At 36.7% G+C, this 17,459-nt stretch overlaps 4 protein-coding genes across 6 annotated transcripts; 2 read left to right on the top strand and 2 right to left on the bottom strand.

Moving 5' to 3' along the window:
• The first annotated feature begins 575 nt into the window (after positions 1–575).
• Positions 576–4,328, top strand: LOC106741690. 2 transcript variants are annotated; one of them, XM_014613952.1, is made up of 7 exons: positions 576–705; positions 1,040–1,155; positions 1,291–1,425; positions 1,514–1,789; positions 2,355–2,623; positions 3,420–3,597; positions 3,710–4,328. In XM_014613952.1, exons 3-7 carry the CDS (start codon positions 1,330–1,332, stop codon positions 3,848–3,850), a joined length of 960 nt encoding a protein of 319 aa, XP_014469438.1. In that variant the 5' UTR covers positions 576–705; positions 1,040–1,155; positions 1,291–1,329; the 3' UTR covers positions 3,851–4,328. The 2 variants fall into 2 exon arrangements, with proteins under 2 accessions (XP_014469438.1, XP_014469432.1); XM_014613946.1 differs by having other exon boundaries at positions 887–1,155.
• A 94-nt stretch (positions 4,329–4,422) lies between these two features.
• LOC106741679 (probable ATP-dependent RNA helicase DDX49) lies at positions 4,423–7,399 on the bottom strand. Of its 2 annotated transcripts, none has more exons than XM_014613933.1 (7): positions 7,338–7,399; positions 6,786–6,935; positions 6,462–6,655; positions 5,918–6,262; positions 5,655–5,827; positions 4,803–5,158; positions 4,423–4,721 (listed from the first exon to the last, which is right to left on the bottom strand). In XM_014613933.1, the coding sequence occupies exons 2-7, from the start codon at positions 6,856–6,858 to the stop codon at positions 4,468–4,470; spliced, it is 1,395 nt and encodes a 464-aa protein (XP_014469419.1). In that variant the 5' UTR covers positions 6,859–6,935; positions 7,338–7,399; the 3' UTR covers positions 4,423–4,467. The 2 variants fall into 2 exon arrangements, with proteins under 2 accessions (XP_014469419.1, XP_014469410.1); XM_014613924.1 differs by having other exon boundaries at positions 7,155–7,365.
• A 170-nt stretch (positions 7,400–7,569) lies between these two features.
• Positions 7,570–14,654, top strand: LOC106741826 (porphobilinogen deaminase). Its single transcript, XM_014614205.1, has 6 exons — positions 7,570–8,025; positions 9,972–10,044; positions 10,240–10,423; positions 10,826–11,096; positions 12,945–13,261; positions 13,404–14,654. The coding sequence occupies exons 1-6, from the start codon at positions 7,954–7,956 to the stop codon at positions 13,576–13,578; spliced, it is 1,092 nt and encodes a 363-aa protein (XP_014469691.1). The 5' UTR covers positions 7,570–7,953; the 3' UTR covers positions 13,579–14,654.
• A 1,463-nt stretch (positions 14,655–16,117) lies between these two features.
• On the bottom strand, positions 16,118–17,076 carry LOC106741833 (mitochondrial import receptor subunit TOM20 homolog B-like). Its single transcript, XM_014614217.1, has 4 exons — positions 16,837–17,076; positions 16,635–16,729; positions 16,339–16,512; positions 16,118–16,220 (listed from the first exon to the last, which is right to left on the bottom strand). Exons 1-4 carry the CDS (start codon positions 16,955–16,957, stop codon positions 16,176–16,178), a joined length of 435 nt encoding a protein of 144 aa, XP_014469703.1. The 5' UTR covers positions 16,958–17,076; the 3' UTR covers positions 16,118–16,175.
• Between the last annotated feature and the right edge of the window lie 383 nt (positions 17,077–17,459).

The raw sequence follows: 17,459 nt of genomic DNA, 5'->3' as shown, positions 1-17,459 counted from the left end.
TTAGATTACAATTAAAAGTCGCTATTATTAATAAAATATAGCATACTATCGATTGCTCTATGATTTATTATTATTAAAGGACATTATAAATATATATATATATACTCGCTATTTAAAAAAAAAATAAAAAACCAAAAAATTTAGAAAACGCAAGCACATCAAGTATTTGTAATCGTTTACGTTAAAAAAAAAAACAAAGTGACTGTTTCCGGATTAAGTTCGTTTTTAGTCAAAAAAATGAACGGAAATTTATTATCGACCCGAGACGGAACTGTTGTTCGCTCGATTTCAAGCGTAGGAAATAGAAAAGGATGCAGCCAAGAGGAAACGGAGTGATGTCCACATAAGCTGAACGCACCCACGTGGCAGTGACTCCTCCTGCCCCTTGCGCATCGTTTAGCTCGCGCAGTCGTGAACGTGGATGTGGAAGTCCGTTCATCATCCCCGTGAAAAAAGTGGGCATATAGTCGGCGGCGTTTGTGCGTGACAGTATACGGCGCGTATACGGCGCGTGTTACACGACGTCACGCTGCCGGTGTTTGCGAAGATATCGAGTTTCTCCATGATTAATTTCCCCACCAACTGAAAACGGCCGCCGAAGGCTTATTTATTCTTTGATAATAAGCGATATAAACACACCTGTTGAGAGAGAGAAATTATCTTTCATCGCCGCTTGCGATAACAAGGAGGTAGACAATCTCATTCGTAAGTAATTTCGGTCCTTTGTGGTAGTGGTGTGCATGTTGCGTGTGTATATGTGTCTGGAGTGCGATTCCGATTACGCCTCGCAGCGGTAGGCCCGACGTCGGGGACGGCGGTAATTTCCGAGTTCAGCTTATTGTCTACGCGAATGGCGATACCAATTGTTGCCTCGTTGTTTCGGTAGTCGGAAGAACGGTCGGGAGGAGAGAACTCGATTACGACCAGGCGAAACGGCGAGGATGCACATTGGCCGGCCAAGTGGAATTTGAACTCTTCGGTAGACCGCAGCCACCCGGGGAGTAGGGCATGAGATAATTACATGAAAAATAATCGGTAGGCCAATCCTGACAAGACGCTGATTATATAGAGTCGGCGAGGCGGTCACGAAAGTGCAGACAGTCGAAGAAACGCACAGTGCTTGGCCGAGTCGCCCGTTGAGAGTGCCGAGTCGGTGTGAGTGCCCCATAAATTAAACTGATGACTAATTAATTACTTATCGTTTTTCATTCAGTTACTTTTTTTTCTTTTAAGTTGAGTACACGTTGTATATCAAAGTTCAAAGATAAAACTGAATCTTTTACATTGTAGCTGCTGCAGAGACAGCGGTGAGAGTTCCTCCTCATCGTCATGATGATCGTCGCCAGGACTTTGCGCAATGTTCTTGCGAAGAGTCAAATTAATTTGCATACGCAATCGCAGCTGTCCAAGCATAATCAATACGTGGTGATGTATCTGTATGAGTAACCATACAATTGGATTATAGTAGTTTTGTTGATGTCTCTTAAAGACACTCATCATTGATGTTTTTCAGGCTATTGGAAGACTGGCACGCATGCTGTCATCTCATCATTTTTCCAAGAACATCGAATTCCTCACGCAAGACAATCGCATCGTACTGTCCAAGGGTGTCGTGCAGAATGTCAATGCAGCAAGCCACAATCGCCCATTGTTGATTATCCTTACTTGGCTGATGTCGAAGCGACGGCACGTCATGAAATTCGTCAACCTGTATATGGAGCAAGGATTCGATGTAGCATTGGTGTCTCTCACGCCCTGGCAACTTATGTGGCCCACGAAGGGCTCCCGAGTGAGTGACCTGCGAGACTACTTCGTGCTATGCGCAAGAATAATACTCTAGTTTAGTCTAGTTACTAGGCCTGTTCTTTTTTTAGGTGAGCTAGTATTGCACTGCAACATTATTCCTTGTTTCCCCTTCACTGCTCGATTACACAGGGTGTCCCAGCATAAGGAGAACACATCTAAATGTCCTGGAAGCCTAAATATGATCTTAAAAACAATCGAAAATAATGATTGTGAACAAATTCTCCTTCCGCGGTATTTTTTCAAAATCATTCAAATTGATATATTTCTCATATCAATAAAAACAAAGGAGATATTTAAGTGTCCTCCTTATGCCGGGATACCTTGTATATTTAGGTCTGTTTTTTAGTATATATTTAAGACTTAAAAAGTGTACACAATTGTATACACAATTAAGACTTGGTGGAAGAAAGTGGAGGACTAGTATAAACTAGTATAGACAGTTGAAGCGAAAAAAAACAGATCTGTCATTTTATTCTAAAGAAAGCGCAATCTAGTTCAGCTAAGAAAAAAGAAACAGATCTATTCTAATCTTCGAAATTCGCTTTCAGCTAGTTGCAGTGGATCTGCTGTCTTTCCTAAAGCAGAATGAAAGTTACCAACAGATTCTGCTGCATGGTTTTTCAGTGGGCGGTTACATGTGGGGCGAGGTTTTGGATATAATGCAAAGAGACAGAGAGAAATACAATGACATCGCAGACAAGATTATCGGTCAGGTCTGGGACAGTATAGTTGACGTCGGTCAAATTCCGTTCGGCATGCCTCGCGCTGTGTTCCCGAAGAATAAGGTGCTACAGTCGATGTTGCGAAAGTATATGGAGTAAGTGTGAAAAAAATAAGACATACGCACGCACGCACGTACGCACAGAGAGCTCCAGGCTGTATGTCCAAAATCGGGTCATAAGACGCCTTTAAAACGTCTTTCCTTAAGTCTTGGTCTATAATAGGTGTTTTAAGCCTTAAACTTTAAAAAACTGACCAATCATAATCGAATGTAAAGAGAATAATCGACTGTGATCGGTTGATTTCTTTAGTTAATAAGGCTTAAAATATTTGGTAGATCGGGATTAAGATATCTCAAAACCAGATTTTAGAGCCGTTGTGCTGTCTGGAATGTTTGAACGATTTTGTTTTTTATTATTACACGCCATTGAATTCAAGGTTGACGTTTTAATATTACCAGTCAAAAAACGGTATCGATTGTACAGTTGTATTAAACAATCGTTTGGCCCGACTTCACGTGCCAATTGTATTGGAAGAAAAATATCGATACCAAATTTATATCAATAATATCACAACATCCCTAATTAGAGGGTAGCATAATTACATAGGCACATTGTGAAATAAAATATAAAGTGTATTTGTAACACTCGGCTTTATCACAATGAGCGTACCCAAACGTGTATAAATTTCGCGACAGGAAATAGCTTAGCGATAATGGTAATTGCCTAGACGCGTTGTCTAAAGTTCGCGTTGCGAAATGTGCAGCGTGTCTCGATAACGCGATCAAAATGTCGTTAACGCGTCTCGGTAGCGCAAAAAACTTACTGCACAGAATATTCTCGCTTAGGTATTTTGCGATTTTACAACGAAATGACATAATTTTTGGCTTCCAGATACCACATGAAAACGTTCTACAAGCAATCGACGCAGTACTATATTCGGTCTAGTCAATTATTTCACTCGACCTTCCTGCGTGTGCCATCGTTATTATTCATAAGCAAAACCGATCCTGTCGGTACGGCGACCAGCAATCTGAATCTACGGGATAATTGGGAATCCTTGGGAATTAAGGTGAGATTTATGTTCATCGACTCATCGGAAAAATTGCGACAGAAACGTCCTTACTTTGCATACTTATAAATATGCACACGTTTTTACTGTGTATATTGATTTTATCTTGCAGACTTACGTAAAGATATTCGAGGAGTCGCCGCACGTCGCTCATTTCTACACATATCCTAAGGAATACGTCGCCGAACTTTACGCCTTCTTGCAAAAATTGAATTTGATACAGAACGAAGAAAAGATTAGGGCGCGCTTTTAGAAGACTTGAGGTTAGATCTTTGTTTTTTTATGAGCAAGCGTATTATATATTTTTATACGAGGTTGCCATCTTTTGGCATTCTTTAATATACAGCACTTTACAAACGCTCGTATATAGGCAAACACAATAGTATGTTCAAGAGTATATGAGACACTTAAATGTAAAAATTAGTGAATCAGGAGAGAATTTGGAGAAAGAGAAATGTTTTTTAAAAAATGACAAAGAATAAATTAACTATTGTATTTTTGTAATTTTCCAAAGAAACCATGCAAGGATCGAGTACATTGTGATATTTATGACAATTTTTAAATATGTATTGTGATTAGTGCGGGATTCGTACGTATAATTGAATTCTTATTTTCACTCTCCTTTTATAGTGAGTTAAACATTAGGAAATAGAGTAACTATTTATTAACACGATTTATCTTTAGTTATATTGTATATTAACTTGATAAAAATAGACATATGTTGCATGATCTATGATACGTATTTATTATATATTTCATTATATATCAATTGTTGCAACTGATAAGTTAATATAAACTTTTCATGTAAATAATAATATATCAATGTAAGTTTCTAGCATGGACACACTAGACGGACGCAGTGTACATTTATCAAGACCAAATATTACCTTTTTTCACTCTTTTCTCCACTTTTCTCTGTTTCTTGCGTTTCTTCTTTCTCATCTCTTTACCTGCGTCCACCTCGTCCGAAAGTTGATCTTTGTCTGACTCCAGTTCCTCCTCCAAGATTAACTTTTTCTCCTTATTGATCCTCTTCTTTTCAAAGAAATCGGTCTCGTCCAGCTTGATCTCCGCTTCCCGTTTCGCCACTGATATTTGCGTCAGGATCGTGACAATTTCTTTGTCTACGGTCGATTAAACGGCGAATTAATTCGTTGTTTGCGGTCACTATCGTCGGGAAATGTACAACAGGTTGGCATACTCACCGTCCACTTTGTACGACTTTAACTTGGTGCCTATCGTGTCTTCGATCGCGTGCAGCAGCTTTATGTCGTGCGGCGTTATCAGGCTCACCGCCATGCCCTTTCTACCCGCTCGAGCCGTTCTACCGACTCTGTGAATGTACTCCTTCGGCACGTTCGGTATTACGTGATTGACGACCAATTCTATCTCGTGAATGTCCAGACCTCTCGCTGCGACGTCAGTGGCAATTAAGATTTGCACGTGATTCGACTTGAACTTATTTAACGCGGCCAGACGTTCCTTCTGCTTGATCATCGCGTGAAGAGCCACGTTCGTAAATCCAACATCGTTCAGCGCCATTGATAACAATTGACAATTTCTGAAACACGCGGAGTAATGAATTGTAATTAATTGTAATACGAAATGTCGCATGTATTGGTTAGGAACTTGCGAGCGACTTTTACCAGGACTGTTGATTTTCGATAATTTTGAAGCTTCAAAGGAAATTCGAATTTTCGAATTTTAATAAGGCGAAGCCTCGTTTCCAAAGGCCGTGATCTTTGAAATTTTGACGCTTCGAGGAGCACAATCTTGCGAATGCTGTAGACTAATGTCTACGTATATTTAATTCATGGAATACTAAGAAATGTTGTCAATGAATTTTTGTACATGAATAAATGTATCAGACATTATACAATTAAAAAATCTTATAATTCCGATGTTTCGAAACTTCAATGTATTCGAAATTCGAATAATGAACATCGAAACTTCGAATCTCCGGAGATTCAAAATTCGAGTGTCAAAGCCTTCGGGAGAAAACATTAGAACTGATCTTTACTCAAGCTCTTCTTGTACATAAAGATCAATCATCGTACTTGCAAGTGTCGGTGAATATCATGATGGAGCCATCTTTGTTCGTGGTGCGAAACGTCCTGATCACTTCCACCAGGTACGAATCGATTACATCCTTGGGGCACAGCACATACCGCTGATCCAGTTCCTTCACAGTGGCAATGCCAGCAACATCTGTTTCCTCCCAGATAAACACCTTGAATAAGAATTTCAGATTTTCGCCTCTGCCAGATACAATTTGACATGGTACGACGAACAACAACTTTCACACACTGTATCAAAATACCTTGCTGGACGCTACACTCTTCACTTTATCAAGGTCATCTGTCATTGTAGCACTGAACAGCAACACTTGCTTCTGCTCCGGCAACGCGATGAAAATCTTTTTCAACTGTTGGTCAAAGTGACCACCCAACAGTCTATCAGCCTCGTCCAGTACCAGAAATTTAATCTTCTTCAGGGAGAATGTATCACAGCTGTCTAAATGATCTACCAGACGACCTGGTGTAGCTACAACTATATGTGGCTGCCTCGACAACTCTAATCCTTGCACCATCATATCCATGCCACCAACCACCACACACTTTTTCAGGTTGATAGCCTTGCCAATGGCAGCAAATTGATCAGCAATCTGAAACCATATTGTCATAATTTTTATAGTAAATTTTAAAGTTCTCCTATATATATAAGATAATAGTGTTTCTTCTTACATTATTTCAAGAACAAAGATAGAAAACACTGTTTACTATAAAGCACAATTTATAAATATAGAATATAAAATGTATACAAAATGTAGTTGTATAAAAGAAAAGAGTATTTGTTTATCGTACCTGAAAAGCTAGTTCTCTTGTTGGTGTTAACACAAGAGCGAATATACCATAAGGATCTTCACACAACTTCTGCAAAATGGGCAAGGCAAACGCCAAAGTCTTTCCACTACCTGTCTTAGCACAACCTATGCAATCTTCGCCTGTTAATATTCGGGGAATGCAATTTTGTTGAATTGCAGTTGGCTTCTTTAAGCCTGGAAAATAAATCATGTCAAATACTCATGACACAAAATTGCAAATGCTGTCAAGTTTTAAATAAACATTACCAATATTCATAGTTTACAATAGAATATATTTTTATAAATTATATTTGTGAGAAATTACCCATAGTGTTGCACTGTGTGAGAAGCCAGGAATTCAACTTCAGATCTGAGAAATTCATGGTCTTATTACTCATACTACTGAATGTTTTTGTTATGTATCACTTCCGTACAGTCTTGTATACACACAGCACCAATGACACACAGCAGTCTCCTGATGTAAAAGAATATACATGGAACAAAGTTCAGGTGTCTTTAGCCATTGGAAAAACAGAAGGCAACAATTGAAATACATAAAATATAGAATACAGAAAGAAAAGTGAAACACAGGGGATATTGTTTGTCTAATCAATTCATCGAAGAAACTAGAGACTAAACATCAAGAACTATTTAAATTACCCCCAATCTAATTATCATACTTTTCAACGCTTACATTCAAACCAAAAGGGAAATTTGACGATACTTGTAGTTTTTCTCTCTTTTTTTTTTCTTTAAATGTCTCTATCTCCAACTCAGGATTCACAAATATTTAACGAACTATATTATTTTCCCTGCTTCTCACACTCGCGGTACTCGTTTTTTTAGGTTAGCGCGTGAAATCGTCTAGCTTCTGTACCTGTTTCTCAGTTAGGACTGGTACAAACCGTCCAGCTTCGTAAACACGCGACGGGAACCACGTGAAACTAACCAATTTGTTGTTGAATACCGATTGTGTCGTACTACACTTGACTGTTGGTAATTTAGAATTCCTCAAGGCCGACACATACCGACCAAGTCGGACGACCAACGTCACCTCGAGGGAAGATTTCGCATGAGAGTCATCGTGCCATTCTGTCGCAAATAGCAATCTCATCAGTCGTATTGAGATAGCTATGGCGAAAGGTTAATGTGCGATCGTCGTTTCTCCAAAATCTTTGCTCATTCATTTCACATTCTGCTGCAGTGCCAGTGACTGTGAAATAGCGTAAAATTAATGTGAACACGCAGTATAATTCGATCAAGTTCCTACCCATCCGTCACGTGTCTTCTCGTAGAAACGATCGTGCTTACTGAGGTCGGAGGTGAGGTTATTATAGCTTGGATTATAGAGAAAGTGTCTACAACTCTGACCCAATTCCAAATTCAATCCGAGTGGTTTCCCAATCACACGCATCTCGTGTCTCTGATACACATTCCAAAATCCGTCTGCCGGATCTCGTGTCCGTGAACGTCGGAATTTACCCCGGCCAGATATGTCCGGAAACGTAACGATGAACAGCGAGGAGAAATGTGATGTGATCCGAGTGGGATCTCGGAAAAGCGAAGTAAGTGTCTACGAACTCTCCGATTTACCGGAGAAACCTTTGTAAATTGCGGGAATTACGGGTGACACGATTTCGAGATTTTTCTCGCTAGTGTTGAAATCTTGCTCTGGCGACTCGTATCGCATCAGTGATTGCAAAAACGTCGGCTGCTTCAGCGATGTACGTGTATAATCCGCTTCGAAAAACGTAGCTGGATAATTACACGACAATTATTACGTGAGGCACTTGGTCTTTTTGTAGATGACTTCCTGACCGAGGAAGGAAGAGCATGATGTGAACATAAATAAGAGCAACTATGAGCGCTTCAAATCAAACATTTTGGTCCGGATTGAGGTTTTTGAAAGAGAGAGAGAGAGAGAAAGAGAGAGAAATTGGAACCTTATATAATTCAAAACAGATGTTACCAGAAAAAGGAAATGTCTCAGTAAATAAGATTGTAAATTATTCTGTAAAAAAAGAAAAAAACAAGCTTGAATATTTTTGTTTAGAAACTGATACTCCGTGTTTTTATAGCAAAAATAGAAATGAGGAGCCTCATTCTAGGTGATCCACTGTTTTTTTTCCAATCATATGGAAAGAACCTAAGTAGCAAGGTGATGTCAAAGGCAGTCAAATGATATGTCTAACAGCAATAAGACATCATTGAAACGTCATTTGATATCTTATTAATTGGAAAGAAACACAAGAGGAATTTTGTCAATTCTGTTAAAATTAATCTACCTATCTAACCCGTAGGAATTAAAATTGATACAGAGAAGGTGAGGAACATATTTAATTTTTGAGAAGAAACTTAATTATTTCTTGACAAGAAGCTTATCACAGGAATAAATTCTACAGAGTTTTAGTTTATAGAAAGAAATACTCATTAATTTTTTCTTTTTTTGTATAGTTTTATAATCTTGTTCGATAAGACGTTTTCTTTCTCTGATAACATCTCATCTAAATACTTAGGCGATAAATATCTTTTTCTCCGTGCAAACACCACATTTTCCTCTTGATCCCGTTTGAAATACTGAAGAAGAAACTCCCAATTCAGATCGAAGTGTTTATTTTGCATCTGCGAATGTGTTTATACACATACGACATTATTCCATTCAAGAAGTTAGCCAAATAAAAAGAGGAAGATCCTGCTCCACGTAATGATTGTAGCATAAACAGTTACTTTTGTTTTAAAGGAGATTAGATACACGTGAAAGATACGTCGAAGTGAACGCTTTCGCATACGCGAACCCAACGATTCGTGGTTATGTTTGTTCTTACATATTCGTATCGCAGATTTCTATTGACCGAATTTTACGTTCGATCGAATACCTGATAATCTTCGTTGAATGCAAATAGCTTGACGTAAACGCGAGGGAATAATCTTTCATAATCGTTGCGCAATTTTGTCAGATCACTCACTATCACTTAAGCCCATATCAGACTGGTATCGGAGATGAAAGATTGCAGAAATTAAAAGTTGCAATTTGAACAACCGGGACAAAATAGAGCAATTTCGAGATTAGTTGATTTGTTGAATTTTTATCTCTAAGTCAAGTATGTCTCTAAGTTAATTCGATATTCTTGACGTCCAATATCTGATCTGATACAGGCTTTACGCGAAGTTGCTCAGCGATTTTTCAATCCTCGTTAATGATAAAATGACAGTGACAAAGCATGCGTACAGATAAATTAATTTTATCAAATCACCTTGGTCCCACAACAGATTAATTTTATCACTTTTATTAAGTCACTTTGTACAATCGCGATATAATATTTATAATAATTGAATAAGTAAGATTGTTGTTTCGGCAAATAAATGATATCGGAGCATGTTTGGATTGAGCTCCGTTTTTATATTATTTTTCGAAAATTTATGAAATTATTTTATTACGTATGAGAGATATTTTGTCAAATATGTACATTAGCATTACTCCGAAGGAAAACATCTTTTTTGCTTCTTTCAGTTGGCATTAATACAGACTAAACACGTGATACAATGTTTAAAAGAATATTATCCAAAAAAAGAATTCGAGATAGGTGAGTAAAAACACGTATCCAATACATTGTATCTGTTACACATGTATCGTGTAATATACAAAATACGACAAACATCTCATGTGATAAAACGCATTATTATTTGTTTTTATTAGTGATATTACAAATTACGTCAAATTACAAATATCATTTTTTCATACACAATTTCTCTTCTTACAAACTGCGATCGAATTGCAGTCACAATGTTTACCAAGGGCGATAAGATTTTGGACAAGTCTTTACCAAAGATCGGAGAGAAGTCTCTCTTTACCGAGGAACTGGAACAAGCTCTGGAACAGGGCAGTCTTGATTTTGTCGTACACTCTTTAAAGGACTTGCCAACGATACTACCAGCGGGGATGGCACTAGGTGTATTATTGAAGTAAGTTGTCTCATAATTCATTCAAACTATAAAAAATACCGGAAATGCTATTTTTAGTCGTATTGTTATTATTTTACATTTCAACGCACTTTCGGATATATTTGTTCGCATCACCGGGGTTGTTTACGGACAACCACTGACTGTTTTGATATTTTGCTCGGTTTGCTCGACGGTCGCAAATGAAAACGCAAATTTGGTATTCAAATGTATCCCTAATGTGCATTGTCATTTTCATGAAAGAAACATCTTGTTTGTGTACACTTAAGTCTCCCCTACCTGAAAAAAAGAAACGATAATGTTTACGGAATATTTTTTTTCCTATTTATCAAGTATAGGGAATTTTATTGGATCTCGTAAGAGAAGAAACGGATGTTTGCATTAATTGATAATTTGCTCGCGCAGACGCGAGGATCCACGGGATGCGGTAGTCATGTCAAAGAAATTCAAGGACAAGAAGCTTTCTACGTTGCCGAAGGGTAGTGTCATAGGTACCAGTTCCTTGCGCAGGTCCGCACAACTAGCTCGGAACATGCCTCACTTAAAGGTGGAGAACGTTCGTGGCAACTTGAATACCAGATTGAGTAAACTGGACGACAAGAAGAGCCCCTACGCAGCGATAATATTAGCTGCCGCCGGTTTAAAGAGAATGGGCTGGGAGGATAGAATAAGTCAGGTATGATCCTTCTCTTTCTTCTCTCTGTAGTAGCCTTTTTTCGTTTCTCATGATCGTTGAAGTTTCTTTTGTCTATCTTTAAAATTAGCTTTCTTTCCTTTCTCATAAGTGGTTTAGCTGCACCAGTTCAGTTAAAAAGAACAGAACCAATTGCTTCTCTTTGAAGTTTCTTCCGTTTTTCATAAAATTTAATCGTCCTGATACATACAGTGGCGGACATATACTTATGCGCAGTTAGGAAAATTAAATTTTACTCGTTGTGTACTTATACATGAAATAGTTAAATAAAAGTCCGTTAGGTTGTTTACAAGTTTATAGCATGTATTATGAAATAGCAAGACAGTGTTTATCAATTTATTATACTAAAAAGTTTCTTGTGTTTGTTTACTGAAGTGTCATATTTTCTGCGGACATGTATTTATGTACATATAAGAACACGAATATTTTAACAAGTTTCTTTGACTTATTACTATAATGTTAATATTTGGTAGGTAAACCCTTGTTACTAAGAACTGTGGCACACCTTCGTGACATAGTTTCAATAAGCCGGTTGCACCGATTAACAGATATGGAATTCCAAGTTTCTGCTACCATAACGTATAGTTCCTCAATATTCTTCGGCTTCTGCAGTTTTACATATTTGTCCACATCGATCCATAACATTTCTATTGGATTTAGATTCGGAGATTGTGCTAGCCATTTCATTACGTGTATATTGTGGTCGTTTAAAAATGTTTTGACGACGCGTGCTTTTCGTGTGTTTCGGGTCATTATCTGCTTGATAGATCCATTATTCCGGTACATATTCTTCAACAAATGGAAGCAGTACATTTTCTACGATGTTCAAGTACGTAAATCTGTCCATGATTCCTTTTATTCGATGAATAGGACCTGTACTATTAATAGTCATAGAACCTCATACGACTACTGACCCGCTACCCCCTTTTACAGTTGGTTTCATACAATTCTGGCGATATTCTTCACCTACACGACGTTTTACATATACTTTGCCATCAGATCCGAATCGATTAAACTTAGATTCGTCAGTAAAAATAACTCGAGATCATTGTTGCGTCCAGTTTAAATGTTCTTTTGCAAAAGCGATTCTAGCTCGACGATTCTTTTCTGATACGAATAGTTTCTTTCTAACAACGCGTCCATGTAATTGAAATTAATTCAATCTACGTCAGACAGTTTTAACATATATATTTTTATCAATGATCTAATAATATTTCAGCGTGAATATCAACTGTAGTTTTAAATCTATCTGATTCAGATAATCGATGAATCTTACGGTCTGTTCTTATGTTGGTTTTTCGAGGTCTCGCTTTACGAGAAACATTATCTGGCGTCCCATGATGTTTAATATATTGTATAGCTTGATAACAAGCCATAGTAGATATCCCAAGCTCCGTAGAAATTTTTCGATATGACTTCCCATTTTTGCGAAGCTGTTGTATTTGCCGACGTTGTTCTGGCGTTATATTCTTTCGTTTACTCATTACGGTACTGTCACAACACGTCTCTCTACCTACATTACTCGGTAGATACAGATAAGTATTGTTTACATTGCAGAAATTTTGACCTATCTGTGTATTACCGCAGTGTACGCAAGTACGTGTCCGCAGAAAATATGACACTTGAGTAAACAAACACAAGAAACTTCTTAGTTATAGTAAATTAATAAACACTGTTTTACTATCTCATAATATATGCTATAAACTTGTAAAAAACGTAATGGACTTTTGTTTAACTATTTCATGTATAAGTACACAATGGATAAAATTTAATTTCTCCTAACTGTACGTAAATATATGTCCGCCACTGTATATGCCCGTACTCTTTCAGATTCTAGAACCTGATGAAATCCTCTACGCCGTTGGCCAGGGTGCGTTGGGTGTCGAGTGTCGGGAGTCAGATTGGAAGATGCGTTCTTTGTTAGAACCATTATACGACATGGAGACTACTTTGAGATGCGTGTGCGAACGCTCATTCCTGAAGACCCTCGGTGGCGGGTGTTCCGCGCCTGTCGCGGTGTCTTCGTCTCTGCAAGGAGAAAAGTTAACGATCACTGGTGCTGTGTGGTCCTTGGACGGCCAAACTCTGATTACAGATACCCGTAACGGTAAATTGCATTTGCCCAAGGATGACGGTGAACCTCCGAGGTGAGCGAAAGAGAATCTTCGGGTTCAAATAGGTTAGGTTACACATGTCGATATCGATGTCTTATTATGGATGGATATTTTTGAACGTTTCACAAATTCCACTGACTCCTGCAGTAATTTCATTTGTTTTCCTGCTATGTAGAAAATGTCCGTATCAAGAGCCCCGCCTTTACTGTGGTATTGTTCCCGGTAGAATGAGTGCCCTGAGTCTTCTTGGTGCCGAACAACTTGGTAAAGATTTAGCTAAGAGCCTGATAGAGAAAAATGCCGTCGACATTATGTTGGAAGCTAGGAACGCAATTTCTAACTCGAAATAGTTACGTCAAGTATGGTTCACGAGGTTTGGTCTTTAGTTGCGAACATGTATTATAGAGTAAGTTTATGTAAAACGCCAATTATCGACAATAATCCAGATTTTACACACTTCGGATACGTTATCCATATACGTTATACGCTCAATCAATAGAATACTCGGTTCTGAGTCAGAGAGTACAAATTATATCGCTATTATTATTTGTAAGCTGAGCTTACAAATAACAATGTAAATAATATAATAAGTAATCGTGCTTTTGTTCTTTCTGGATTGAACGGACGCAGATACGTTGTTTTCACTCACCTGTGTAAATCCAGAAAAATACAAAACAAGCACAATTGAAATTGTAATATAATTGGGAGATATTTACTACCGCGTGGCTTGTCGTGCGAATTATTATCTTGAAACTTTTTTTCGACACTATAGATGCGTCATCACTGGAAAAGTTTTATTTGCACTTGTATGTTTTTAACGATTCAACGGTATCTATAGTGCGAGAATTCATGTGTCTATTTCATGACTTTTTTTTATTGTTGACGAAGCAGTCTTATGTAGAAACTTCATTATTGTTGAAAACGATTCAATTTACATTGTTACGCACTGCCATATTTAGAGCCAATAACGATTTGAAATACCTCTGTTTGCATTAAACAGATTGTAATTGTTTTATACTTACGGAATTTAAGAATATAATTTATGGATGCATATATATATATATATATTTCCGACAGAACGTTAAACTTTCATTGGACATCTTATTTCATGAGGATAGATTATCTTAAGTGCTGATCCTTTTAGAACTTCCAATCATGTTTCATATCTTGAGACATTATCACGTGTATACAACATGTAAAATTATAAATAGTATTATGTCAGGATATAATTTATAATTTGATTACGTATAATCTTAGATAGATTTCTTCATTGAGCACAGAATGTTACATCTTGTAAAATAAATTATGTATAGGCGTGATTAATTTTATATATGGGAATCGTTAAAGATTGTAATTTATGTGTATGTACACACACACACACATATATACTGTTAGATATTAATTAAAAAGACCTCTATTCTCTCTATTATCAACTGTGCCTTATTTCAAGTTAATAAGTGTGACCTATATCAACGATATATGACTTCTAAGCCAAACATTTCTTAGAATTGCTATGAAAATATTTTTAATACTATTTCGAGATATTCTTTGCTTATTTTTGTTTCTTTTTATATGTTTCATTTACGTTCATTTCATACAGCTTCAAACATATTACCACAAAAAATGATGTCTGATATCTAAAAATGTTTTCGGAACAATGTATTTTTACAAAGGTGGAACTCTTAATATATAAAGAGTAGGCATGAACCATGTACGTTGTGTATTATTTGAATGCCATCAAAAGTAATAATATATATATCTATGTTTACGCACGCGTTTGTACGTTGACATTACATTTTTATCTACAAAATACATAGATAATTTCTGCATATACTAGACATTTGCAATATGATACATAGGACTTTTACCGTAACTTTCATTCAACTATTTATAAATCCTTCCAGAATAAATCTCATACATTATTTCTGTTACGATTACACAATAAATTGTACATGATTACAATTGGATCCATAAATTTTCATTGTGCAAGTCCTTTTACACATTCATTACACCAAGATAAGGCAGCATACATACTCGTCGTCAATATTGCAAATGTGACAGTGATAGCTTGTTCTATTGAACACAGCTAATTGAAACATAATGCTAATGGTATTACTATTCTATTAGAGTCAATTCCTGAAGATACATATAAGAAATATGCTCCTTGGAATTGAACGAAACAACAGTAACACATAATGCTACCGATCTAATACATAATGCTATGAAATCTATCATTTTTTATGAAACTTCAACTTACACAGTAACTGTTACGATCGAACAGTTATAAATATGTATGTGATCATATTGTGGTATGTATCACACAAACAAAACCTAGTTATAAAAATATCAGCAAAAAGATAATACAAACAGATAAAAATGAAACTATAGCCAGTCAAACGCGGTATAAACAACAGAAAATGAATACTTATAACATACTGAAATTTGCAAAAGTTCGGAGAGCTTCAAGTATTTCACGTACCTAATGTATAACAATCATATTTTATGAGAAAACAAAATTCTCGATATATATATATATATTCGGTAATTTGATGTCGAATCATTGTATATACCTTCCAGGTGCAAATTTCGTGATCTCGACTAGACACTTTCCTCGTATTCTTCCATAACAATTTTTCCTCTGCCACTGTAGGAAGGAATTTATGTCCAATTTGCGTCTATCATAGTATTTAATACTATGTTAGCTTTTCTTCTGGCTGTGCTTTACAAAACACGGTACAAAACAAGTTCCACTAAAAGAGTGAACGCACAAAGTTCACTTGTATATGGTTCATAATATACACGCCGAAATTTAATAAAAAACGACGGTTATAACTGCGGGGTTTTACAGATACAAATTATGCTTGCATCTATGTTAAGCAAAAATGAGTGTAGACTTTTCACTAGTGTCGATTTTATTCAAGAAATGTCAACGAAATTTTATATTAATCTATTCGACATCCTCCTCTGCCATCTGAGTTTGCATTACTAGTTTCTGTAAAAAATAAATTAAATGAAAAGTAGGACAAAAGAATAAATATTATCTTATCCTTATAAGTAATTTATGTTATTTTTGTATCCTTCCTTTTTTTTGCCTAAATGCAAAGTTATACCTGGCCCACCGATGGTAGTCGCTGTACCAGAGTCTTGAAAACATCCGGTGGCAAGGTCTTTTGGAGAACTTGTAACAACTGAGTCGGTTGGCCACATACAGCTACTGCATTGGCCAAATGTTCAATTCCACTGTCTACGTCACCGTAAGCAAGCATTTCTTCCCCGAGTTGCACCTGAATTATAAACAAAACAGTATATAATTAGATACTATGAATATTTTATGTCACAAAAATTTATATTACAATTTTATATACATATATCCGTATATATACATCCTTATTAGCAATAAATTTACCTCTTGCAAGAAGAATTTCTGCACAACTTCATGATCTCTTAAATCTAAAATCTTTGAGGAAGCTTTTTGTTGTGCTTGTTTTTTGGCTCGTCTACCTGTAACAACGAGGAAATCGAGTGAAAATAGAAATTTCCTAATCATTTTAAGTATCAAAAAGACACGTGAACACGACAGAAAAGGAGAGAAAGATCGGCTAACTTACGTTCCCGAAGTTTCTTTTTGAAATCAGGATCGCTGCGGCGCTTTTGATCGAAATAAAAGCAGTAACCCACGAAAATTCCAGCAATGCCGACGGCAAGGCCCACTGCAGCTTTGGACATCATGATTATTCTAATAAAAAAAATTCCAATATTACGACGAGACAAAATTCACAAACTCTTCATTGCTGAAGAGAGGTAAGGGGCTACTCTCGCAGTCATTCGCGCTGAACTTGCACGAGAATTTCTGTTTTCGTACAGAAGCACCAACGTGATGACATCGATAAAAAAAATATTCACTAGGAATCGCAAGTGCCTAGAGGGGCCGCAGAAAAGGGCTGAGTTCGGAAAACACCACGCTGAAAGTAGACTGGCACTTGACCAAATCAATCATAATGAAAAAAACTAAGAAATGTGAGAGTAAACTTAAACTAAAGAACTAATCAGGATGTAGTTTTAGGTTAGTGAATACTGCAGAAAAAGTTAAAAATTACGGTAAATTTTATCGTAAGAAAAAGTAATTAGAATGCCAATCAAATAACTAAATCTAATGTCTTCTTACGGCTAAATTTGTCGGATATTAATTTTTTTCTAGAATACACAAAAACTTATGACTCTTTCCTTCTGA

This window comes from Dinoponera quadriceps, unplaced genomic scaffold (assembly GCF_001313825.1).
Source record: "Dinoponera quadriceps isolate SergipeBrazil2010 unplaced genomic scaffold, ASM131382v1 scaffold153, whole genome shotgun sequence".
Classification (NCBI taxonomy): Eukaryota; Metazoa; Arthropoda; class Insecta; order Hymenoptera; family Formicidae; genus Dinoponera; species Dinoponera quadriceps.
Note: the sequence above shows the minus strand (reverse complement) of the source record. Positions and strands in the feature narration are given on the sequence as shown.